Source organism: Hypomesus transpacificus, chromosome 14 (assembly GCF_021917145.1).
Source record: "Hypomesus transpacificus isolate Combined female chromosome 14, fHypTra1, whole genome shotgun sequence".
Lineage (NCBI taxonomy): Eukaryota > Metazoa > Chordata > Actinopteri > Osmeriformes > Osmeridae > Hypomesus > Hypomesus transpacificus.
The window spans coordinates 2,632,961-2,660,578 of NC_061073.1; the positions used below are offsets into that span (position 1 = coordinate 2,632,961).

General features: G+C 49.0%; 1 protein-coding gene across 1 annotated transcript; it reads right to left on the bottom strand.

The window, feature by feature from the left end:
* Nucleotides 1-98: 98 nt before the first annotated feature.
* On the bottom strand, nucleotides 99-27,615 carry si:dkeyp-19e1.3 (USP6 N-terminal-like protein). Its single transcript, XM_047033370.1, has 14 exons — nucleotides 27,384-27,615; nucleotides 14,643-14,716; nucleotides 13,678-13,763; nucleotides 13,295-13,334; nucleotides 13,030-13,110; nucleotides 12,518-12,625; nucleotides 12,233-12,342; nucleotides 10,016-10,064; nucleotides 6,671-6,791; nucleotides 6,314-6,408; nucleotides 5,708-5,773; nucleotides 5,459-5,558; nucleotides 3,556-3,708; nucleotides 99-3,115 (listed from the first exon to the last, which is right to left on the bottom strand). Exons 2-14 carry the CDS (start codon nucleotides 14,706-14,708, stop codon nucleotides 1,695-1,697), a joined length of 2,496 nt encoding a protein of 831 aa, XP_046889326.1. The 5' UTR covers nucleotides 14,709-14,716; nucleotides 27,384-27,615; the 3' UTR covers nucleotides 99-1,694.
* Nucleotides 27,616-27,618: the final 3 nt, after the last annotated feature.

Sequence of the window (27,618 nt, forward strand, 5' to 3'; positions counted from 1 at the left end):
CACAACACGTCTATGGACCTCACCACACATACGTCCACCGCTACTGCAAAGACATCTGACAGAAAATAACTGAATGGACCAAAAATACATGGCTGGTATTATATGTATATAATTTAATAAATCAGTAACAGTTATAAATGTTTCCAACCGAAAATCCTTTGTCCTGTACAGTATGGCTCAACTTCCGATTCATACAAAACACCTCCCTCTGTGAATGCTGGGGTTTTCAACAGTTTTAGGTTCAGGGTTAGTCTTCTCACTTTCTCCACTAGGTGGTGCCACTGCTTTGAACAACAGCAGTCGTGGTAGTGGGACTTTGGAGTCTCCCCGTATTTATTTGTGCATTGTTTGTTTTCAAATTCTTTTGAAGAGCGTGACCTTTTTACGACTCCTGATGATCTACTAAGGTTCCCTCCCACAATGTGTTGTTTAGCTCGTCTTCGTACAGATATAAATCTTTATATAACTATTTACAGTACATTATTGCTTGTGAAGTCACATGCCTATCAAACACAAACCAGATTGAAACTCAAGAACGATATTGAAGGGTTGGAAAAGGTAATCACAGGGTAAACTGCTGACTCCAACACAAATGAATATACACTTAGATGGGACTCGGCCCTATATCTGTGAAACATGCTATTTACAGTACAACAGGTTCTATTGCACCATGGATGAGAGAGGGTGAAAGAGAGAGACAAGACCCTGCTGCTGGTCAACTCAAACACAAATTGTTGGTCTGCTGATAAACATAGATTTTCGAACAATAACTTAAATGCCAAAAGTTATTCGAGGCTTCACACAGGCCACAGTTGTGTGTGTGTGTGTATGTGTGTTTATCAACAGTGTGTAACGGGGTACTGAGTTGTGTGAGCCTGCTCACAGCCAACCACAATACAGTTTTGGTCTAAAGGAACATCAATGTAGCTTGCATGCTAACTAGAAAAGCCCTTGAGTTAGATGTTGAGGAAATCCTACAGCTGGGAAGACTGAGGAACCAACCTGTGATTGGTTAAGACACTGTCGTAACAGGAAGCGGGAAATGAAAGACCGGAAGGGCTTTGATGATGAAACGATTATTTTCGAATGCAGCAGTATTTTGAAAGGGGTTACCACACCATCACTGAAAAAAAGATTCATGTTGTATCTTGATACTCAAACACACATATCACTACCAAGCACTCCCACACAAACAACAACATCCTTGCCTTTTGTGAGGCATACAAAAGTTTGGACCAGGGAACAATTCCACATGACCTTCAAATAAAGTTATGGAACATATATAAAAGTGTAATTGCCCTTAAAAAACACGAGAGAACACATCAAATGTTCGTACAAAGTATGAAAAAGCTTCATCAGGTCACAAGACCTGAAAAGACGAAGACATGGGACTGGCCATAAAACAGGCTCCTGTTCTTCATTTAGCAACAGGCTTGTCCAAATACTTTGAACGGGCCAATCGGATCCATTCCAAATGCTTCTTATCTGTGCTTAATGGATCTCGCCTGGAAAAAGGCAATCACCCTCAATAATGAAACCCTGACCCACCTGAAGACAAAAGTTGGTTTTAAAGCCATTTGACTCGAGCCTCTTTAAGAAATGTCTCATGATAGGTAACAGTGGTTGAGTTTGGCCCCGACGGCCTGGACCATGGCCCCCCAGCCTTCTACACCTAATAGTCCCTAACCTCCGCACTAGAAGGTGACTGATTTGGGCAGTTGATGGCTTCCTGTGTGCATCCTGTAAAAGTCTGGGCTGGACTGAACGACCGGGACCCTTGGAGTCTGACCTGTGGGCGACCCGGGAAGGAGGGTGTGCCCCGGGTAGGCAGAGTGGCCCCTGGACGCTGGCTGGGGGTAGGCCTGGCTGGACGACGTGGCTCTGTGCGGGTCTGTGTGGAGGCGGGGGGCGCGCTGGAATGGGGTGATCCTGTCGGCAAAGCAGGGAGGAGGAGGGGGGATGATGGAGTCCCGGACCCAGCTGTTGTGCTCCTCGCAGTCTGGCTCCTGGGGGAGGGCGGGGAGGGCGCAGAACGAGGGTGGAGGAGGAGAGGGGGACGGAGGGAAGGCTCTCAGGTCGGGTGTCGGGAGGTAAACGGGCGGAGGCGGCAGGGGGTAGTCTGTGGGGTCATACTCCTGTATGGGCATGGGCGTTGGGAGTAGGCCTGTTTCCTGAGGACCGCAGGCCAGAGAAGGCTTCTGGGAAACGGCAGCGGCAGCCATCTCCCGCAGCCTGTCCACCTCCTCGTCAGCCTCAGAGAGGTTGTCGTATTGGGACGTGTTGGAGGGACGTCGGTCCCCCGCGGGCATCGGCACGGAGAGCGCAACGGGAAACTTGGTGGGCTTGGGGGGCAGCCTGGGGGGCGAGGAGGTGGCGCGGGGGAGGCGCGCCAGAGAAGATCGGGGCTCCTCTGGAATGAGGTCCAGGGACGTAGGCGGAGGGGGGCGCTGGCTGGGAAGGGGAACCCGAAGAGGCCGAACCTGTGGCCCCAGACAGGGAGCAGGAGGGGAGGTCGAGGGGTGAGGGGGATACGGCCCCGGACCGCTCCCCGTCTCCAGGCAGGGTACTCCAGGGTCCAAGGAGGCCAGACTGTCCTCCTCCCCGTAAAAGGGAGGTGGAGGCGGCAGGTCTGGAAGCTCCAGGGCCTCGGCCTCAGGCTGCATCGCAGGCACACCCAGGGCAGGGGGCTCGTAAGGCGGGGGCCAGTCCTCTGGCTGTCCCTTGGGCTCCACACCCCCAGGCTTGACTTCACGGCCGTGGTCCCCGTCCCTAGGTCGGCTCCCGTCTCCAGGGACGCCCCGACACCTCTCGCCCCCTTTCCTTAGCCCCCCGACCCCCGCATGGGACTTGTCCTCAGCTCTGGGCGGTGGGGGAGGGGGGACGGCTCGGTACAGTTTGGGCTTCTCCGGGGGGAGGAGGGCCTGCTTGTGCACTGGAACTGGATCTGGGGATGGGGTGTCCTGGGGCTTCTCTGGTGAAGGGCTGCGGTCCGGGGTGAGGGTGTCTGGGTGCTGGGGCTGGTCCTGGGGCTCTGGAGGGGGCTCAGGCTGGAGGGGCATGAGCAGCACAGGCCTCTCCTCACCCAGGGGCATCTTGGGCAGCTCGTCTGACTTGGCTACGAATGGAGGGGAGGAAAGACGTGAAGAGGGTTTAGTGTTAACCTCTACGGAGCGCGAAAGACAGTCTAACAGGGGTGACTGTGCAATGTGAAGAATCGATCCACAATCCATTCAACAACTAGCCAGTTAGCGAGGGGCTTAGCCAGGTCCCAACAGAGGTGGTATCTGAGATGTGCTTGCTTTGTGACGTGCCTGGTCAACACTGTACAGACCGTTCCTTGACACTGACCACCAGAACACTTTAAGAACTCTGCCCTTCTGACCCCAGATCTTCTGCTGTACTTTTCTACACACACAATTTGTATGTCGCTTGGGGTCAAATGGGAAAGGAATCAAATGCAAGAACGACTGAGAGAAAGTAAGAGAGAGAGAGAGAGAGAGAGAGAGAGAGAAAGTAAGAGAGAGAGAGACACAGCGCTAAAGGTGACAGCCCCACCTGGTGGAGGGAGGTCCAGCCTCATCCTGCGGAGCTCCGTCATGGCGGCGAGCAGCTGCTCCACCACGCCGTCGTCGGGCAGTTGGAAGGACACGGCCAGGTCCTCCTGCAGGAACTCCCGCAGGTCCTCCAGGGGCAGCTTGAGCAGGCGCTCTGGTGACACCCCACCACGGCCAGGCAGCACAGGGACGCCACACAAGGGAAGAGAGAACCATTCGGGGAGTTCATTTGGTGAAAACAGAGAAGCATCATGTTAAGAGTAGAGTAGAGCAGGGCAGAGCATAGCAGAGTAAGGTAGAGTATATTAGAACAGATCATAGTAAAGTACAGTCAGATAGAGTAGAGCAGAGAAAAGTAGAGAAGAGTAGGGCAGAATAGAGTAGAGCAATACTTGATTGATCTCCGGGAGGAAATTGCACGTAAGCTGATGTATTGAGAGTCTTCAGCCAATCATCTTAGGCTCTCCATAGAGAGCATCCAATAAGGAGATGGGATTCCCCTTCTTCTCCATAGTAACCGGCAACATTATGTAAGCGAGGAAGATAGGAGCCAGCCAACCGTGTGTGTGATGTAATGTAAATGTGTAGTTTGAGGGTGGTGTAAGGACTTACTCTTGTGTAGTTTGAGGGTGGTGTAGGGACTTACTCTTGTGTAGTTTGAGGGTGGTGTAGGGACTTACTCTTGTGTAGTTTGAGGGTGGTGTAGGGACTTACTCTTGTGTAGTTTGAGGGTGGTGTAGGGACTTACTCTTGTGTAGTTTGAGGGTGGTGTAAGGACTTACTCTTGTGAAGTTTGAGGGTGGTGTAGGGACTTACTCTTGTGTAGTTTGAGGGTGGTGTAGGGACTTACTCTTGTGTAGTTTGAGGGTGGTGTAGGGACTTACTCTTGTGTAGTTTGAGGGTGGTGTAAGGACTTACTCTTGTGTAGTTTGAGGGTGGTGTAAGGACTTACTCTTGTGTAGTTTGAGGGTGGTGTAGGGACTTACTCTTGTGTAGTTTGAGGGTGGTGTTAGGACTTACTCTTGTGTAGTTTGAGGGTGGTGTAGGGACTTACTCTTGTGTAGTTTGAGGGTGGTGTAGGGACTTACTCTTGTGTAGTTTGAGGGTGGTGTAGGGACTTACTCTTGTGTAGTTTGAGGGTGGTGTAGGGACTTACTCTTGTGTAGTTTGAGGGTGGTGTAGGGATTTACTCTTCTGTAGTTTGAGGGTGGTGTAGGGACTTACTCTTGTGTAGTTTGAGGGTGGTGTAGGGACTTACTCTTGTGTAGTTTGAGGGTGGTGTAGGGACTTACTCTTGTGTAGTTTGAGGGTGGTGTAGGGACTTACTCTTGTGTAGTTTGAGGGTGGTGTAAGGACTTACTCTTGTGTAGTTTGAGGGTGGTGTAGGGACTTACTCTTGTGTAGTTTGAGGGTGGTGTAGGGACTTACTCTTGTGTAGTTTGAGGGTGGTGTAGGGACTTACTCTTGTGTAGTTTGAGGGTGGTGTAGGGACTTACTCTTGTGTAGTTTGAGGGTGGTGTAAGGACTTACTCTTGTGTAGTTTGAGGGTGGTGTAGGGACTTACTCTTGTGTAGTTTGAGGGTGGTGTAGGGACTTACTCTTGTGTAGTTTGAGGGTGGTGTTAGGACTTACTCTTGTGTAGTTTGAGGGTGGTGTAGGGACTTACTCTTGTGTAGTTTGAGGGTGGTGTAGGGACTTACTCTTGTGTAGTTTGAGGGTGGTGTAGGGACTTACTCTTCTGTAGTTTGAGGGTGGTGTAGGGACTTACTCTTGTGTAGTTTGAGGGTGGTGTAGGGACTTACTCTTCTGTAGTTTGAGGGTGGTGTAGGGACTTACTCTTGTGTAGTTTGAGGGTGGTGTAGGGACTTACTCTTGTGTAGTTTGAGGGTGGTGTAGGGACTTACTCTTGTGTAGTTTGAGGGTGGTGTAGGCCATGGCGGTGAGGACCCTCTCCCCCTCCAGGATGTAGATGTCCCACAAACGCAGCGTCAAGGTGAACGGGGTCTGGGACAACCACACAAGACAAGAAAGAAAGAGACAGACAGACAGAGAGAGAGAGAGACCATCACATAAGAACTGTGAGTACACAGATGGTTAGGAGAATGTTTTCTCCATGACAAAAGAAAGGTGGCTTTAGAGAAGTGCTGTCTTACCCTGTCAATGAAACACTGCAGGAACCACTTGGTGGTATAAATGCCGGTAGACATCTGCTCCTTGTCCTTGAGAAGAGGGAGACAATAGAACGGAAAGGGTTTTAGAGGAAGCTTTTAACTATTCAATCATTCCCAGTGGTCCAAACACCTTGGACCCTGACGTCTCTAATGCTGTAACTCGGATGAGACGGTAGGAATTTCTATGTTACGTGCTAGGGAAAAGGTTTGTCAACCCTCTAGTCACTCATTGTGTAGTCACTCATTGTATTCTCAGGCCTTTACATATAGCTGTGCATTTCTAGTCTTTTATTATCTAGTACTATTTGCACTTGTTGTATGTCTAAATGTTAACGTATATACATTCATCTGTGGCATTTGACATTTTATTCAATTAGCAAATTATTTTATCCATTGCGACATACAAGTACAGTAAGTACAGCAGCAAAATCAGCTACCAGGCCCACCTCAGCTACCAAGCCCACATCATCTACCAGGCCCACCTCATCTACCAGGCCCACCTCAGCTACCAGGCCCACCTCAGCTACCAGGCCCACCTCAGCTACCAGGCACGGTGAGCAATATTATAGTACCTCAGCAGAATCTTACCATGTGCTTCTTGAGTTTGGGCAGCAGTTTGGAGAGGATCTGCTCATGGTGGGCCTGGTAGCGGTGCAGCTTAGGGAAACAAGGGATGAAGAAGCCTGAGAAAGAGAGAGAGACAGAGAGAGAGACAGACAGAGAGAGACAGACAGAGAGACACAGGAGTGAAGACGACTCCAATACCGTCCATGCTGTCAGCGACCCCTATTTCACTAGTAACAATGTATTTATTTTGCAGATGCTTTTATCCAAAGCGACCCAATTTCACCCGACCAAAACCCGGCGTGTGTATGTGTGTGGGGGGGGTGGGGGTGGCTTTGGTCGGCTGAAACTCCCCCTCTTTCCCCCCGTCCCTCCTCTCACCGTGCATGGCGTGCTTGGTGTTGGTGAGGAGCTGGGACAGCGCCCAGAAGGCGTCTTCCTCGTTGAGGTACATGAGCAGGATGGCCGCGATCTGACTCATGCCCTGGCAGTAGCTCACTTCCTGTGGGGGAGCAAGGCGGAGGAGCGCAGAACAGGGTTGTTATTGGTATTACTGTGATAACGTATGAACTTGGCGGCCCCTCTTGTCCGAGCAAGACACGGAGGGGGATTGGGACCGGCTAGCTGCGACCACTTGAATCACAGTCAAATGCTCGAACACATCGCCGGGTTTAAAGACGGCGGACGGGAATTTGGGTTTGCTCGTCCTCTGACTGACTTGTTCTGTTTACATCGATGGGCTCTGGCTGACACCAGAAAGACCAAACCTCAGAGATTGATGGAACTGGACTCTGCATCTTGGGGATAAGCTAAACATTCTCCGCCTCTCTTTCCAGCATTTCTTCCCCAGCCCTCTGCGTGCGTGACGGCTAAACGGGGATCCCTCTCCCGTCCCCCCCCCGCCTCCCTCTTTTCAGCTGACCCAGTTTCTGGGGGGGGGGCAGAGAAAGGAGGACAGCACATGGCCGTTTCCTCTGGCTCCAAAACCTCGACCATACAGGAACACACTACACCCCCCCCCCCCTGGCTGGGCAGGTGTGTGTGCGTGTTTGAGCACGTGTGTGTCCGTATGTACCATGTACGTGTGCAAAAGAATGCATGTACGTATACAGTGCCCTCCAAAAGTATTGGAACAGTGAGGCCAATTCCTTTATTTTTGCTGTAGACTGAAAACATTTGGGCTTGACATCAAACGATGAATGTGAAACCAGAGATCAACGTTTCAGCTTTTATTTCCAGGTATTTACATCAAGATCTGATGCACAAATTAGAAAATATCACCTTTTTGTTCGAACCCACCCATTTGTCACGTGAGCAAAAGTATTGGAACATATGACTGACAGGTGTGTTTTGTTGCCCAGGTGTGTCCTATTACATACATTATTCAATCAATAAATACCACTGAATGTCTACACTCAGGTTCAGATTGGGTAAGATAGGTTTTGTCTATGCAGACTGTATTCAGAGGTGAAAACAACATGAAAACCGGAGCGCTGTCTTTGGGTGAAAAACAAGCAATTGTGAGTCTTAGAGAAGATGGAAAATCAATCAGAGCCATTGCAGAAACATTGGCCATAGCCAGTACAACCATTTGGAATGTCCTGAAGAAGAAGAAAACTACTGGTGTACTAAGTAACAGACGTCGAACAGGTAGACCAAGGAAAACATCAGCAGTTGATGACAGAAACATTGTGAGAGCTGTAAAGAAAGACCCTAAAACAACTGTTAGTGAGATCAGCAACAACCTCCAGATGGCAGGAGTGAAGGTATCACTATCTACTGTTCGCAGAAGACTTCATGAACAAAAGTACAAGGGCTACACCAGAAGATGCAAACCACTCATTAGCAAGAAGAATAGGAAGGAATTTGCCAAAAAGTACAGAGATGAACCTCAAAAATTCTGGGACAAAGTTTTATGGACTGATGAGACAAAGATTAACTTTTACCAAAGTGATGGAAAGGCTAAAGTTTGGAGAAAGAAAGGAACTGCTCATGATCCCAAACACACAAGCTCATCTGTGAAACACGGTGGAGGTAATGTCATGGCTTGGGCTTGCATGGCTTCTTCTAGGACGGGCTCATTAATCTTCATTGAGGATGTAACACATGATGGCAGCAGCAAAATGAACTCGGAAGTCTACAGAAACATTTTGTCTGCCAATTTAAGGAAAGATGCAACCAAACTGATTGGCAGAGCCTTCATCATGCAGCAAGATAACGACCCAAAACACACTGCCAAAACAACAAAGGAGTTCATCAGGGGCAAGAAATGGAAGGTATTAGACTGGCCAAGTCAATCTCCAGACTTAAACCCTATAGAGCATGCATTTTACCTGCTTAAGAGGAGACTGAAGGGAGGAACCCCACAAAACAAACAACAACTGAAAGAGGCTGCAGTGAAAGCCTGGGAAAGCATCAAAAAGGAAGAATGCAAAAGTTTGGTGACGTCAATGGGTCACAGACTTGCTGCAGTTATTGAAAGCAAAGGATTTGCAACTAAATATTAAGTCTTATTCACTTAAATATGTTTTAAGTATATCTGTTCCAATACTTTTGCTCACATGACAAATGGGTGGATTCAAACAAAATGTGATATTTTCTTAGTTGTGCATCAGATCCTGATGTAAATACCTGGAAATAAAAGCTGAAACGTTGATCTCTGGTCTCACGTTCATTATTTGATGTCAAGCCCAAATGTTTTCAGTCTACAGCAAAAATAAAGGAATTCGCCTCACTGTTCCAATACTTATGGAGGGCACTGTATATATATGGGGGAAAACCGTGTGTGTACACGAGTGTGTCTCTGTGTTTATGTTGGGATGAGTACAACCCCCCCCCCCCCCCCCCACAGGCTTACTGAGCAGATGAAGTTCGTGACAACCATGACATGGCCATCCGGTCCCAACTGTCATCTCTCTGACCTCGGCGGACGAGGTCGTCTTCAACCCATGACCAGGAGAGGATCACGGGATTAAGGAGGGGGCACAGCTGCAGCTCAAGTACTGCTACGCGACTCGGTTGTTCAGGTGAGCCTGGCTGGGGGACTGGATACGAGTTTGATGGCGAAAGGGGGACGACTATCGATGTTCATGGCTTTCTCTTGGATTCAAAAGTGTACTGGCCGTCCTACATAGGCAGTCTCTGCCCCTGGGGAGGCCCGGCCCCCTCGCACGGCTCCTCCGACAGTTCCTGTCCTACATTTACATTTAGTCATTTAGCAGACGCTCTTATCCAGAGCGACTTACAGTAAGTACAGGGACATTCCCCCCCGAGGCAAGTAGGGCGAAGTGCACAAGGACACAACGTCATTTGGCACGGCGGGGAATCGATCCGGCAACCTTCTGATTACAAGCCCGACTCCCTCACCGGTCAGCCATCTGTCCTCTGCGAACCTCCAACGTCAAGCTGAACTTCCTCCTCTCAGAGTTATGACGGCGTTGTGCCGAGGAACTGGAGTCCAGCGAGCCGTCCCATTGGTCTGGCTCGTGTGCAGTGTTGCTGTACATGCAGGCAGATCTGCCTCATGAATAAGAGATTGCCCCTCCAGGCTGTCGTGTTGGTGGGAAGAGAGCGGCTGTGCTTGTTTGGTCCCCCCCTCCTGCATTGTAATCATACTCAGTACTTTGCTGTGTTGTGCAACTCGCCCAAGTGTGCGCGCACACACTCGCTGTCACAGATGCAGACACGCGCTCATGCTCACAGACGTAGACCTTCACACACACTCACCGTGTTGTAGACAGAGTAGGCCGCCAGCACATGAAACAGAGCCTGCTGCCTGTGGGGAGGGAGAGAAAGAAAGCGAGAGAGAGAGAGACGGAGAAAGAAAAAGAGAGGAGAGAGAGAGAGAGAGAGAGAGAGAGAGAGAGAGAGAGAGAGAGAATCATCACGTTTATATTCAGTTCAACATGCAGGGATACCGGGTGCGTAACACAAGAGGAAATCCTTTGAAAAGATCCTATAACTTAATTTAGTCTTCGGAGGTGAACCCAGTCTTAGGTTATTGAAAGTGGGGGAAGGATTGTTACGCAAATTTAAAAAAAAGCGTTGTTAACCGCGTGAGGAATGATTACTCATCCATGAGCCATCCAGTCCCTGCATGACCCCCATCCGGTAGGAGTTAAGGCACAGGATGTCAGGCAGAAACCAAGCTTCTCTCTGAACCTTTGTAGTATAACGTTGGAACCCAAAAGTCATCTGGAACACTGTACTGTGCTACAACTCCCTCAGAACCTCTGTACTGTACTCTAACCCACTCAGAACCTCTGTACTGTACTCTAACCCACTCAGAACCTCTGTACTGTACTCTAACCCACTCAGAACCTCTGTACTGTACTACAACTCCCTCAGAACCTCTGTACTGTACTCTAACCAACTCAGAACCTCTGTACTGTACTCTAACCCACTCAGGACTGTTCTACTACACTGCTGTAATCAAAGTTGTCCTGGATATTCATCCACTCTACCCTTCATTATACTCCTCCCTGGCAGAGAGCTATCCTGCCACATCCATGTTCAGTTGATAATGAAGGGTGTGTGTGTGTGTGTGTGTGTGTGTGTGTGAGAGAGATCAGTGAGACATTCCCAAGATCTAATAAATAAACAAATAAATAAATAAAATATCGGCCATTATAAATGCCCGATAGTTAACCGATAATTAAAATACCAAAATGCGCCGATAAATCGGTCGGGCTCTAAAAAAGACCCTCGCCCTTCCACAGAAAAGAATGTGCGAGTGTGTGTGCACACATGTCATTGATCAAGCATCCGCATCAAGAGTGTGCGCGGTCCTACTTCACCGGCTCCAGACCCCTGTGATTGTGCGGGCAGCGTTTCCCCTCACATTTGGCCCTTCAACACTCTGGGTCACACGGCTCACCGTGTGTGTGTGTGTGGGTGTGGGGGGGTGTGACTCCCAGACAGGCACACTGGTCTAGGTCAATGCGTCAACTGGCGTTATGTGGACAATTAGCCAGAGTCCAGGGGCTATGGAGTAAATACTGACTGTGTAGACAGAGACAGGAGAGGAGCTTGATATAGCTGTGTGTGTGTGTGTGTGTGTGTTTGTGTGTGAGCAGTGAACACCCAGCTGTTGACAGGCAGAGAAGGCTCGGGCAGGATGTAACCGTATTTCTGTCTGGATTCCAACCGTTTGGTTTAAATAGGACAATGATAGCAGTGGGGGAGGGGGGGGGGGGGGGCGCCACATCACTCCGACAAAGGCCAACGGCTTATGAAAACCCCATTGAATTTAGCCTGGGTCACACCTATTCTTGAGACATGCTTGTGACAGGCGCATGAACGTGTGAGAACACTGCAGGTTGGTTTGGTGTAATTTCCTTCTCTGACTGGCTGTGCGGCTGTTGTGCGACACTGCATGTGTTTCACGCATATATGTGTGTTTTGTGTGTGTGTGTGTTTGTGCACCAGGGTGTGTTAGGATTCATGGGGCATGCAAGTTTGCCACGCTACATTGATACGTGCAGGTGTGTGCGTTTGTTTCCGTATGAGTGCCATTTCCTGTGGGGCCTCGCACACTGACAGGAAGGCTAATTAAATACTGAGAGGAAACCACACTTGTTTTGGTTTGGTCTCTCTGTGTGTGTGTGTGTGTGTGTGGTGACATGTATGACTGTGTCTATGTGTTTGTGTGTGTATGACTGTGACTGTGAGTGTGTGTGAGTGTGTGTGGGCGTCAGTTCAGTCCTGTAGTACACTTAGCAAGGTCAAACCTGGATACGAGAGGACATGCAACATCAACAGTCAGAGCTTTGGAGACGCCCAACCAAAACAAAGTCAGGAGCCAGTGAAACTGACTGGGAATGCTAAGCAAAGCTTATCAGTTACAAAATAGCCACCAAAGGTCAGTGTCATAGTCCTCCAAGCCATGTTAAGTATCTATGTGTGTGTGTGTGCATGTGTGTGTTCAGACATAATTACACGTACTTGACTCCAAAGCGGTCCCTGAACATGATGTGGTTCCGGAAGGTTCTGTTCACGTCCAGGTCAATCTGTTTGATTTCTGTTGAAAAATCCCTTGCTTGCTGTTTCATTTTCTGTCCAAACAATAAAAAATGTCAACATTGTTGTTGGTGACGATGATGATTATGACAACACAATTATCCAACAAATTCATTCTGTGTGGTTAATTTAAATTCTACCATTTGCATTTGGCTATGCAATGGACAGATTATGACCAGAATAGGCAGGAGTGTACTATCAGTCATTCACCTCGTATTTGCCTGAGTTTTCCAGCTTGACCTTCTCAATGTCCAGCAGGAGGGCCCAGACTTGACCCCTTAGCTGGAGAGGAATGCCCTTATATACCCGCTTTGTCATCTATAAACGCACGCACATGCACGAGTACACACACACACACAATCTTTAGTAAAGATCACTGTGATTACTTGTTTGTAAAATGAAAAGACTTGGCAGGAAATTACAGTAGTGTCTTCCCCTCAGCTCATTTTCATGGTCTTCATTTCTAGACCCTTAATTTGAAAGGTACCAATAGTCATTAGGTCTAGACCCTAAACTTTTATCATCAGTCGTTTTCAGTGCCTAGTGTGGTAGAGCGTTTTACTGCTGATCAAGAGGTCGCAGGTTCAAATTCCTCCCCTTGTATGATTTTACATATAACCGTATATCTATGGTCCATCAGTTTTAGGTTTTTACCTTGTATCTACAGTCATTGGTTCCAGGCCCCAACCTTATTCCTGTGGTCATTAGCCGTAGACCCTCACCTTGTCACTGTTCCTGTACTTGTCCCACTTCTTCACCATCTTCACCCATTTGTCCACCCGCTCAATCTCCAGCTGCTTATGCTGGGGAGGGGGGAGGGGGGGGGGGGCAACATGGTGAATACCAGAGAGGTCCTTCAAGCTATGCCACTCCAGTGCACGTTAATCAAATATGTGCATTAGTCATGGATGGCACTGCACACACAGACACACACACACACACACACACAGACACACACGCCACCCAGCCTCCGCCAGCTGTACGTACCTTCCCCTCCAGAGCACTGGGTGTGGGCAGCTCCTCCTCACTAAGAGGGCAGAAACACAAGTCAACCACGTGTCCGATTTATACATCCGTGACTATCCGGCCGGATGAATGGAATCGACTCTGTGTCGACCTGTCTATCACAGCGCTGTGTGTGCGCGTGAGTGTTTGTGAGTATGGAGGTGTGTGTGTGCATGAGTGTGTCTGGGAGCGGAGGATGGAGAGGTGTGTGTCTATGAATATGGGTGTGTGTGTGTGTCTGTGTATCACACCCTTAACCCCTTAACCTAAACCTGAACCCGATCCCTGCCAATTCCCAGGGATCTCCAGCCCCCCGTTGAAGACCACACAATGGCGGAGCAGCCCTCTCTGTCACAGAGACTTACTGCAGGAAGCCAAAGCGGTCAGTGACCTTATAGATGCTGTAGTCAGCATCCTCCCAGGGGTCAATGTGGACGCCTTCCTGCCTGCCCTGGAAGTACACACACACACACAAACACAGCCATGTGTTTATCAAACGAGTCATCAGAAGTTGACAGTCAACAGGTCATCTTTCTGGAAGATCATAAATATGGAGACAGACTTTTTCATCGTCTTAAGGCTTTGTATGTAATACCAGTTTGCTCTTATATTTTTGATCATTTTGGCATGCCAACTATAGTATATTTTTCTTTTTCTAGAACGAACCGATAACTAAATGAGGGAGTGATTATATGGTTGTGTAAGTTCCTAATTGTTCACTGAGTACTGCAACCACAATCTATATGTTCCATGGCCATTAACAGTTCCCCAACATGCGCGCACGCACACACACACACACACACACACACACACACGCACGCACGCACGCACGCACGCACGCACGCACACACACACAGCTGTGGGCTGTCATTAATCGACCCGACCTCTAATCACCCATTTCCTCTGCCTGCCCTAATCTGTTCAGAGTCTGAACAGACTCTGCTCTGGGGCCTGGAGACTCACTATGTGGGGCAAAGCGCTCATAATCACCCTCAGCGGGACACAAAAAGAAGAAACAAACACTGTATTCATTTAGCAGGCGCGTTTATGCAGAGCGAGGCACAGGGGGGATGTGAACTTGAACCCACTTTGGGACATGGACTGATTTACATTATCGCTAAGTCTGTCATTTTGCTTTGCATCACTCAAGTCCATAGGCTGCCCAGAGCTCATCAATAGATTGACGGTCCATAGGGAGAGCATACGACCGTCACTCATATTTAAAGGAAGTGAGGTCACAGCGGGACTGCTGGTCTGGCCGTCTCCACGGCGTCTGTGAGACGTGCGGTTCAGTCCAGCCGCAGAGCAGCTGCCGGCGACGCCCACGCACCTTGTCATATTTAGAGAGGGTGTCCGCCCGCTCCTCGGCAATCAGCGTGTCTACGTCCTTCTTCATGTCAAAATCTGGAGAATCAAAGAAGATGGGTGGGGGGGGGGGGGAGGAGAAATGATGATGAATGTGTTCAGCCAGCCGAGAAGTCCTCCGTTATGTACTTGTAGAAAGGGGAAACACAACTGAAATGACATTTGTAGAACTGACTACTAGCTAAGTCACGCACAGACAGTGGCCGTCTCACTGTATCCTGCTCAGCAAACACCCAGTGAGAATGAAAGTTATAAAACCAGGCTACAATTTTCCATGACACAGGGACTAGACTGAGGAGTCCATGCAGCAGCCCGTGGTTCCGGCGTGTTCTTGACCAGGTGCCGACCACTAGCTTTGTGCTTCTTTGTTTCGCTCGCCATCAAGCAAAGGGAGAGAGAGAGAAACAGCCGTGAAGGAGGGGGTCCTGGGAGAGCCAGCAGCCAGGTTGATGCTGAGCTCAGCTGATTGCGTGGAGGCAAGCAGCTGTTTGGGTCTGTGCTGCGTCTGGGCTTATCATGTTGAGGGACGGTAACAGGCAAGAGGCTTGAGCCAGGTGGTTGGGGTCATGACAAGCTGTGTGTGTGTGTGCGTGTGCGCGCGCGCGTGTTGTTGTCTGTTGCGAAGCCCCATGGGAACGTGGGCGAATGGGTGGATGGGGAGGAGGGCCTGGCACCCTCATTAGGCCACAGCTGTTTTCTGGGCCACACTCCACACTTCAACAGTCCCAGCACCCCCTGTACAATCTTCCCAGCTCCCCAGTACAGCCCCCCCAGTCCTAACCCCCGGTCCCGGTCCCAGCCCTGCAGTCGCAGTCCCCGGGGCAGCTCAGGTGTTCACTGGTGGCTGAGAGAGAACGGTCCTTCAGCTCATGTACCAAAGAACACTTCCAGACTGCTTTTAGGTCATGGAAAGTATGCCAGTTATGCTAGGATAACAGAGATATTTGGGAGATTACTGTACGGTATTGGCAAAGAAACATGCACAGTGTACTCAAACACATTCTGACAGTTTGCGTAAAAAGCACATTAAAAAAGCACGTGTCATCGTCTAAACTCTCAAAAACACCATCCTGTACACCACTCTCATCTGATAGTTCAATCAAACGGAGGCCTATTTTATGATGTAAAACTATAAAACGTAATCCTCTGCCCCGTGAAAGCCTGAACGACACCCCTCTATGATACCATACTATACAAAATACTGTACTATATGATCCTATACTATATGATACTATACTATATGATCCTATACTATATGATCCTATACTATATGATCCTATACTATATGATACTACACTATATGATCCTATACTATATGATCCTACACTATATGATCCTATACTATATGATCCTATACTACATGCTACAACACTATATGATCCTATACTACATGATACAACACTATATGATCCTATACTACATGCTACAACACTATATGATCCTATACTACATGATACAACACTATATGATACAACACTATATGATGGTCTACGATACAACACTATATGATCCTATACTCTATGATCCTATACTATATGATCCTATACTATATGATCCTATACTATATGATCCTATACTACATGATACAACACTATATGATGGTCTACGATACAACACTATATGATCCTATACTCTATGATCCTATACTATATGATCCTATACTATATGATCCTATACTATATGATCCTATACTACATGATACAACACTATATGATGGTCTACGATACGACCACAGAGGGCTCCCCCAGGGAGGCTCTCACGCCCTCACACTAAACACACGACAGCAGCGGAGACCCTCTCCCTGCCGGCTGTCGCCATGTGAGACCAGCTGGAGCCCCAAGCACTGTTGTGGCACGGTCAGCAGCCCCACATCCAGCAGGTGTGGCGGGGCTAGTCCACTTGAACACAAGCTGCCTTTGTTCTCCCTGCTAACAGACCCCCCCCCCCTCTGTCCAATCTCTACTCTCCAGCCCCAGTCTCTACTCACCCAGTCTCTACCCCACCAGCCCCAGTCTCTACCCCACCAGTCTTCACCCTCCAGCCCCAGTCTCTACCCCACCATTCTTCACCCTCCAGCCCCAGTCTCTACCCCACCAGCCCCAGTCTCGACCCCCCAGCCCCAGTCTCGACCCTCCAGCCTCAGCCCCAGCCTCCAGCCCCGACCCCCCAGCCCCAGCCTCTAGCCTCCAGGCCCAGCCTCGACCCCCCAGCCCCAACCTCTAGCCTCCAGCCCCAGCTAGAGCCTCAGTCCTCACCTCCCCTCTCCAACAGCAGCTGGGCCTCCTCTCCCTTTTCTCCTCTGTGACAGGTGGACAACGAAACAGATTCCAATGTCAACAAGCGTACACTTCTCTCTACTCCCATTACTTCACCCTGTCCACTTCCCCTTTCGGTATCTGTCGGCTATTTTTAGTTTGTGGTCGAAGACTCAGCACACTCTACGAAATGTCTTTGCTAAATGTCTCCGGCAAGTGCTCGGCCCTCAGCCCAGGGTCTCACTGCAGAGATTGAGGAGCAGCGGCGGAAAAAAAAGGGCTGCTCAAGGACCCTTTCAACGAGGAAAGACAACAACTAGGACAAGATTCTCTAACCAGGTACGGATCACGGAGCTCATTTCACGGCCGTGTCGCGCCAGTCCAAGCTGGTCCCGATAAAAGCAGTCTTAGTGGAAACAGTTCAGACAAGATGTGACTAACAACATCCTCCTGGCATCTGTGCCAGGGCTTTATTGTGATGTCTGTGAGTCTCCGCTTGAGCCTGGGGCAGGAGGTGTGAAGGGTCAGATCTGGCCTCGTCTGCTACGCTCGGCCTTCATCTCCATCCAGGCTTGCTTCCTGTGTTCTGTGACCAACCGGCTAAGAATGCTGCTGATAGCATTGTGTGAGTGTGTGTGTAGTTGTCTCAGGGACAGAAAAGAAACCTTGGGCACTCCTTCAACATGATGGGCGTGATGAGTTAGGCCTACCTGATCCCTAGCCTAACCCAACAGGACTCAGAGAGCCTGGTGTTACCGGATACGTTGACCTGAATGTGTGCGTGTGTGTGTTAGGCTAGTCAGCACATCAGGAGAATATGACTAACAGGACCAAACTGTCTGGTGCTGACAGAGCAACCCGTGTTGAAATAACATCGTCTGTGAGTCACACACAGCTGAGGACCACCTGGCTGGAGGGTCAGGTGGAACAGGACCCGTCCGGGAACGGCGTTAGAGAGGGACTCTCTCTCTGGAGGTGGGGCGACAGAGAGGTGTCTGTCTGCGGTGAGCCGCCCGCGCCACGCACAGATGGAAAACGAGAGAGAGAACTGAGTCAGCAGGAGGAGGGGAGGGGGGAAGGATTACAGTGTTCGTTGCGGCACTACAGTGCGGCCTCCCACACAGGAGACAGAGAGAGGGAGAGGCCGAGTCAGCATGGGGATAATTGGGGGGTGAGAGAGAGAAAGAGAGAGAGACAGAGAGAGAGAGTGGGTTTTATTTCAAATAGCCTAACAAGGTGAGCCGCGAGTGGGTGTCGCGGAAGAGGAGGAGGAGGAGAGGTGAGAACCTGTTCAGATGACAGGGTAACCACTTTTGCCAAGGCCCACGCGTGGGCTGTAAGGGATGAGAGAACGAGACAGAGGTGGAGAATACGATACGATATCATGACAAAACGTCGGGGAGGCAAAGCCACAACGCGAAGAGAAAGAGGAAGGTAGTGAACACGCAAGATCAGATAACCTGGCTATAGGATGTGAGTAGATATGGGGATGGATGACATCACTTCCTGTTTGTGAGGCGGTGGAAGGCTGTAATTCTAGCATGTGTGACTGGGCCCGCAATATGCTTGCACTAGCACAGCACCACAACAACTAGCGTAGCAGCACGGCAAACAAAAAATAGTACTACAGCGCAACAATAACATCTCAGCACAGCAGTATTAAATCAATTATAATATAATAATGACAATGGCCGGGTTTCCCAGATTCGTTAAGAAGTTCTTAACGCTAAGAACTTCTTAAGAACGTTCGAAGAGCGCTCTAGAACGCTCTTCGAACGCTCTTCGAATGCTCTTAAGAAGCTCTTAGCGATAAGAGTCCATAAGGTAAGTCTACAAAACAGGACTCCAGGACTGGGGTTTTCAAAAACCCACGCCAAGATGGTGTGCTGCATGCTCTGAACCTACTGCAGGTCATCTCATGAGTAGAAGTCCTGAGAAGCTCGGACGTAGCCTGCAGGCTCCTTTCAGCACGACCGGAGCTCACAGCCTCGTCCATTTGCTTTCTTTGACCTCAACTTCTTTCTGTTCTCGTGTGCTCTCCCTTGTAATCAATGTTAATCTGCGTCCCAGTCCGACTTGGATGTGGATTAGACTGGGTCCTGATGAAAAGGCCTGGGATTAGGGGGAGGAGCTGAAGTCCAGCTGTGGTCAGCAGGGAGGGGCAGGACGGATGGACACATGCCATGTGTGTGTGTGTGTGTGTGTGTGTGTGTGTGTGTGTGTGTGTATGTGCGTCTGTATATGTATATGTGGGGTCACCATATGTAGATTGTGTAAAGGCTGGGACTGGGGGCGCAGCATACTTCCTGGCTGGAATACGGGCGGAACAGCGGCTCTGATAAAATGTCACATTTTGCTCGACTGGTTTATTCAGTCAGACAGAAGTAATTTTGGGTTAAATCCCCGCGTCTGAGAACTCGTAAGGAGATTGAACGTGGACCAGAACCAGAGGGATAACCAGTACTAGTTATCTGGATCTTCTAGACCACACAAGTGGACTGCTGGTGGTGAACACAACAAACACACACACACGCATACAAACACATACACACAGGCATCTCAGACTGCTGGTGGCATGAAGAGGGTCGAGAACAGAGATCTACTTCCATTGCCCACGCCGCAGGCTGATCAGTTCACAGTCCATGGATGGTCGGGTCAGCTTGAGGCTCTTCTGCCTCAGCAGTTGCGCTGCCCAGCCAGGCCAACCAGCCCACACCTACCCTCTCCTCTGTCCAGCCCCCCCTTTACCCTGCTCCACCCAGCCCTCCTGTGTCTGTCATCCTGTAAGATTAATAAACGTTTATTACTTCTCCTCTCCCCTCCTCCTCCACCCAGCCCTCCTCTGCACCACTTCAGCCCACCCAAGGCAACCCCTGCCCTGCCCAGCCCTGCCCTGCCCAGCCAGGCTGGTTTCACCCCGAGCCATGCCTTGGCCACCTCACAGTCTCACCCAGCCAACTTCAAACACAGCGGCTAATGAAATAGAGTCAGACGAGGGCGGAGCAGACGCCACAACAGACTACAGCAGACGACACGACAGACTACAGCAGACGACACGACAGACTACAGCAGACGCCACGACAGACTACAGCAGACGCCACGACAGACTACAGCAGACGCCACGACAGACTACAGCAGACGACACGACAGACTACAGCAGACGACACGACAGACTACAGCAGACGCCACGACAGACTACAGCAGACGACACGACAGACTACAGCAGACGCCACGTGTGCGTGGGCATAGTCTCAGGATGCCGTCTCAACATGGTATGAATAAGTGACGTTCTAACGCCCTATAAAGTATTCATGGAGCACGCTGCTGCTCCAACTATCAATGTAGGTTAATTCAAAAAGATGCAAAGCCACTAACCACAGTGCATGGTGATAACAATATGTGTGCTTTATCCAAAATGAGTCGCCGGATTATTGTCTAGTCTGGAATTGTTAAAGGCAAGGCTGCTTTACATTCCAGACACCAACACGGGGGACCTATCGAAGGACACTGAAGTGGAGACGGTCTGAGTCGCCACATAAAAGTATGCATGCTCACACACGCGCACGCTCGCACTTCACTAAACGCTGGGTCTGGAACGCCACACTACAAGAACAGGCCTTAAGAGTCTTCCCCGCAAATGTGCATTTTGGTCATTTGCCACCAAACCCCAGAGCAGAGTCCCTATTGCCCTTATTGTCTTCAGTTATATGGTCAGCGTAGTGCAGACAGACACTTCAGGCCAGCCTAACTCCACAGCAGAGGAAGACGGTTGGTTAACTAGCCACCACACGGCAGCAATGTCCACATGACAACCCTGCCCACTTGGTTCTTGCTGCCCCCACGGCAGCCTAACGGCTTTCACACCGCGTGGTTTCGTCTGGCGTGTGACATAGGGACATGAAAAGAGAGGGGAAACACAAAACCGGTCCTTTCACCGCAGGTCACTGGGAGACCTATCGGAGAGTCGTGAAAATACAGTCGGAATTTGGCACGGCATTTCCAGGTTCCTGCGTGTACGCGCTTCCCTGTGTGTCCAGACAGGCAGACAGACAGGCAGGCAGGAGAGCCCCTCTATCAAAGGCGACTCTATACTCACACAGACTGCGCCCGGGTTTCCGGGGGCCCCGATAAGAAAAAACGTTATGACTGCCGCCGACTTCAGTCGAGATCGACCTCAACAGATGCTTTGTTCATTTCCTGTCCGTGTGGCTGGGGTCTTGGGAGAGGGAACAAAGCGGCGCAGTGTGGGAGTGAAGGGCCCGAGGATCAGGATGTCACTGTGGCTCACGCTTGAGGAAGGCCTGGCAGGCCAGCGGGGAGATCGTCAACAGGCTGCAAGTCTCTCTGAAGGAGTAGGTATGGATCCCAGATGTCACAGACGAGGACAAGCATAGATTAGACATCCACCTCAGTAACTACATCTACATCTATCTGGCCTGGGGGGTCAGATGGATGAGCGGTTAGGGAGTAGGGCTATTAATCAGAAGGTTGCCGGTTTGATTCCCCGGCGTGTTAAATGACGTTGTGTCCTTGGGCAAGGAAATTCACCCTACTTGCCTCGGGGAGAATGTCCCTGTACTTACTGTAAGTCGCTCTGGATAAGAGCGTCTGCTAAATGACTAAATATAACTATACTATATAACTACACTTACGATTTGGACTCTCTGGCCCCTACACTACAGACTATTTTCATGTATTGTATGTCGTCTCGTGCTGTGAACGGGTGACGTAATAGCGTTAATGATGCCAGCCTCTGACACTTCCCACAGTGGAAATGCAGTTCTGAAGCAAGATTTTCCGAACAAGTGTACTTGACAGGCCCCTCAGTTTTCCTTTCAACACATTTACCCTAAAATGTCGAAGAGACTCACTCCACCAAGCTTGTTCTGCAGGTGTGCCAGCACGTGTGGACGTGGTCAATAGCCAAATTGTTTACTGACGTCTCCAAAACATCCTCCTGACCCTGGTACAAGCAGTCCCGCACTGCACTGGCTGGTCCATTTGACCACACTGAATCCATAAGCACAAACGGGTTAGGGTAATAGATCTTTACAAAAGACTCTTGAGAAGAGTTTTTTTAAATGTTCCCATTCTACATAAGTGCTGGGATTTGGCTTATAAAAAGAAATGTCACAACATACATGCATAACTAATGCACAAACCATCTTAAAAACAAACTGGAATAACATGGCTATTCCTGAGGTCGTCATTTGAAAGCCCAGGATGTCCTCTCAATTGGACAAAATAATTGAATACGAAGGGCAGTATGGTTGCAAAGTTGCAAACTAATGTCCACTACAGTCTCAAGAGGATTGGGGGTTGATATTGGAGAAGAAACATGTTTCTCTGGGGTAAACACTCTCTCCTGCTGTCTCTCGTCTGTCTAGTCCACCTCCCACCATTCCTCTGGACAGGCAGTACAGTGGTGTTTGTGTTGGGGACTGAGGCAGAAAATAGCAGCGACACAGAGACTGTGTGACCCAGGGGGCCAAGATCCAGAAGTGCAGCAGAGACAGAGGCCAGGAATAGCTCTTTCTCTCTCTTTCTCTCTCTGTGCTCTCTCTGTCTCACTGTGCTCTCGCTCTCTCTCCTTTTGCGCTCTTTCTCTCTGTGCTCTCTCTCTCCCTGTGCTCTCTCTCTCGGTGCTCTCTCTCCCTATGCACTCTCTCTCTCGCTCTCTGTGCTTTCACTGCTCTCTTTCTGTGTTCTCCCTGTGCTCCCCCCCCCCTCCTCTTTCAACTCTTCGTCCGACGGTGCGCTCCGTCATCCTCCTTCCCTCACCCGCTCTTCCTCGCCCTGGTTGCCAGTCCCACCCCGATGCATTATGGTCTGAAATGGTCCCTCACCGCCCCGGCCTCCACCACCGTCTTTAAAATAGGAAACAGCAAGATGGGGTCAGAGGAGCGGAGGCAGGCCCCCCGGGGGAACTTTCCACTGGCCTGGGCTGACTGGCCTGAGAACCGAGGAGCGCCCCTGGCCCTCGGCCCTCTCCCTGCTCTACCTACAGGGGGGAAAAAGATCTAAATATAAACAATGACAGCACAATGCATGCAGCGGCCTGGGCCAAGCCCCTCGCCTCGGTTCCCAGAGTGGCAGCACGTTTATGGGGGGAGGTTGAGGAATGCGGAGGGGAAGGTATTAATAAACAGTCAAGCGCAGGACCCTGCTGGGAACGCGATGTGGGGAGAAAAAGACGTCTCTCTCTCTCCCGACAAACAGCTGAATCAGAAGAAGCGCATCTCATAATATGTCAGGTGAAACAGGACTTCACGTTGAGCGTACGGGCATGTTGTGAGTTGCGAGAGAGTTTGTATACTTGACACTGTAGAATTGCAGGGACAGACATGGATTGAATTGAACCTAAACCAGGGGAAGGGGGAATGACAAACAAATAACCAAACTGTAATGAGAAATAGCAACTACCATTACAATGGCACAGGACCATGATCAGTTTTTAAATTCTGAGAACTTCTGGGGTAGTGTACCCCATGATTCCACCACAGTACCATATAGGAGATGAATAGCAACGTTACAGTGTGATATAGGCCTATCATCCACAGATATGATATAAGCCTAACATCCAGGGATATGATATGGACCTAACATCCACAGATATGATATAGGCCTAACATCCACAGATATGATATGATATAGGCCTAACATCCACTGTTTGGATCCCAGCACCAATCGGATTCATCACCCCCAGCGTTGCAGCACCAGGTTCTTTCACAACCAAACATTCCATTTTTCACCAAACGAGGGAATGCACAACAGACGTGGGCCACGCGGAGATGAGCAAAGAGAGCGAGCTGGCCTGAAGCCAAAAGCCTGGCAGAAACACTGTGCTCTCATTGTGCACGAGTGTGGTACTTCACTGGTGGTTTAACGCTCGTCAAGCCAAATGTAGCTCTGGGAGAGGACTGTCAAACGTCAGGATTACAACTAAATGTATGTACGGGGGGGGGGGGGGGGGGGGGATGACGACAATGGAGGAAGATTAAAATCTGATCACATCATTTCCACCGAAAGCAAGACTTCATGGAAGTGGGGGCCTAGTTTGTGCTGGTGAGGCAGGGTAGACCAGGGTAGGCCTAGGAAAGCACAGGTGCTTTGTCCTTTAACTTATGCCATATCTTGTACATTGTCCATTACCAGCCTGACGACAATCTATTTTTAGAGCTTTTGTCTGACCATTTCACTGAATGGAAGGAGTAGGAGAATAGGAGGACAATAATCCTCAGGGGAACAGCAAGTCAGGGGAGTGTCTATAATTCACGTCTCCAGCAGACGCATGCAATGGCGGAGAGAACTCTCTCTCTCTCTCAAACAAACACGCCTTGTACTACAAACCTTGGCTGTGAGCACATGCCCTGTAACTATAGAGTCGATTTTTTGGGGGGTGGTTGTACGTCCTTGTCTGAGGCTGTTACCGTTTATTCGCCACACACTGCCATCAATCACTGACTGAGAAACCCAGGCTGACTTCATCACCTCGGAATTTCAGAACCTGACTTAGGCAGGAGTTTTTCAAATAGGTTTCTCTTCCCCATCAGTGGTCTGGTAACGGAAACCTGCCCCAAATTTCCCAGGATGCACGCAGAACAAAGCACACAAAACACGTTGGCCACAAACAGACAGTAAACGTCTCTCTTTCCTTTGAGAGGGGTTGGTATCAGCTGTCTCCTTCTCCATCCGTTAATGACGCCCTGCTTTGGGGCAGATGATAGCCTGTCATGAGGCAGCCTTTCAGCCAAACAAAAGAGCCATTTATGCTCTCCAAGAGGAATAATATTATAATTGCCCTGGACATCCTTTTCGTTCCAAAACGACGGATGCCAGCACAGAAAGACAACCATACGTCCTATCAATCAATCAACCTTTATTTATAAAGCACATTTGACACAATACAAATTGATCCAAAGTGCTGTACATAGTGCATAGCAAAACAACGCTATAAAACAACAATTTAAAGTTTCCAAAAAGCTAATGAATAAAAATGTGTTTTTAGAGTAGATATCCAAAAGTAAAAATATCCAATGAAGGAGCAGACCTCACATGATAAGGGAGAGAATTCCAAAGCTTTGGCCCAGCCACAGAAAAAGCCCGATCACCCTTTAATTTGTAGCGACATAGTGACATATTGAAAAGCAAGTGTTTTGAAGATCTGAGTGCCCTAGCAGGACAGCATGTCCTAGTATCTGACCACACTGCCAAACAGTAGGATTTATAACAAAAAGGCTATATATACTTAATTTGAATTAGCATTAAGGCCTCAGCCCAGCAGCCAGGTATAGGCTTGTTTTTCTTTATTTGATTTACAGAGATATCCACCCGGTTGACCAAAAAAAGATCACGACAGCACTTTCTCTATGGAATTGCGTTTTAGTAATTGATTTACTATGGCGTGGTCTGACCATTGTCCTTCCTTATTTTAAGAGCATGTCTAGCTCTCTTCTAACTCAACACCTCTACCCCCTCCTCCATTCCACCATTCCAACCAGTCCAAACGTTTTACACAGGAATCTCCCAAATAGTTACACAGAGTCAAAGACCACATACACTGAGCCAAATAAACCAGTGAAGCTCTGGTTTTTACTACGATTAGACCAAAACAACACGGAGGCCTGGGATCCCCCTTCGCTGCCATATGCATGAAACACATCCTGTTGGGTGTTCGCAGGGGGTATTACACTCATTGTTTCGAAGCAAAGGCTAAGCCCTGGGAGCTTTGCACAAACAAAAGGCTAATGTGCTACCATCTGAAACCCAAATTACAGCTAGATCCAGCTTTCAAATGAGATCCACCCTGTGCCGGCCACATGGGATCACCAGATTAGGGGTTTTCTATAAATCCAGATCCTGAAAAAGGATCTGGACAGGAAAACACTAACATATTGAACCTGGTAACAGGATAGGTACATTCCAAGACTGCATGTCCCAGACTCCCAGTACTTCGAAGCTCTCTGCTTGTCCTTGTGAGAAGCTGTGTAGGGCGAGTGTTAGGATGCGATCAGTCAGTGACACCCGACATGTGCATCTGCCACACAGCTGAGGATGAGGTGAGCAAGTGTTGTTATCTAAGGGGCGTGTCAGCTGGCTGTCTTAGGGAATTTTTCAGCCTATGAGGACACAGCTTAAAACCCACGAGCAAGATGGCGATGGAGGGAATAAGGGAGAGAGAGAGAAACAAGGAGTGAAAAGGGATGGCTGAACTGAGCAATCAGATAGTGTCAAGGGGAGAGAGGCTGACTCACTTTATTCAGCTAGCAACGGCATGGCAACAGTCACATTTCTGATGCATGGCTTCCTCCTCAAGCACAGTCAAGCATTACATTCACCCAGGCTGAGGGCTACAGCCAATTGTTTCAAGTATGCTACACTCTAAAACATGTATTACAAACCTTAAGGTAACTTTCACTCAAAAATACAGCTTCTGTCCGAGCATTCTTGCCATGAATATGAATCACTCCAGTTAATGGCATGATGTAATGTACTGGCCTAGGCTTTTGCTGACTGGAGCATATGTGGCGCGTGTGTCTTCGCATGTACATAATATGCCTGTCTATTGGGAGCTGGTAAGGGCGAGATACTGCCTCTCATCACCCATAAAACCCCTGCTTTTCTCATCTATTCCAGGGCCTTATTGAGAAGACGCCCAAACAAACTGGCAGTTGCTCATCAGCAGATTCACAAGAGCTTTGCCATCTTCTGTCATGTATTTCAAACTGGTGAATGTTAAAGTCTGTTCCTGATGTACCCTTGTTTGTCAAATGCAAGAGGGTGTAGCCAAGTTAACAAGCCACATGAAAAACCACTGATGCTTCCTGTACAGAACGGAGAACAGACGCTAGAGAAGCCAGAAAGCAGCCAGAATGAAGCACGCATATGACCACAGGTTAAGTAGCCAACAGAACTCAGCACACTAGCGTTATAATTCTGACCAAGTTAATATGCAAGGAGCACTCAGTTTAGTGGGAGAGTCAAGAATGATTCACGCATACACTGAGTAACCATGATTATGTATCATCTCAACTACAATGGGAAAACCCCATGGGTTGTGCCAATCTTAGTCAGTGGAATATCCCGATTTAAAGTGTGGTTATACCAAGCTGGTAAATATGGATAGCTACAGGAGCCAGTTAGTACATAACTGTAATCAGTGGGACTCTCCTAGTATAGTAGCTAGCTGTCTTGCTAGATTGCTGTTTCTAACGTGTGCAAGATAAGAAAACAAAGCCAAATGAGTACAATTCCACTATTTCTGTTAGATCGCTTAAATGTGTTCGTATTTGCATTATCAACACAGTCGTAGTAAACAAAACAGAAACCGTTAGGTCACTCAAAACAGTCATACGCCTTTCTGTTATTCGACTGACCATCACAGCAAAGCTGTCAATTTATAATTTAACGTTAGCTAGCTAGCCGAACAGAAACTGTGAGCTTAACGTTACCTTTTGGACTGACTTCTCTGTGCTTTCAAAGCATAAAATAAAATCCCTCTTCTCATCCTCTCCACGCTCATAGACTGTGGGTAGGGGAGATAGCACCCAAACAACTGTTATTAGCTATTGTAAACTGGCTTGCTGGCTTGCCAGCTTCTCAGCAGTCCACGCCGATTTGGACAACTGCACTCCCCCTTTCGCTCGTTCTCTTTTCTTGTGAGATGCCACGAACCGCAACTGTCTG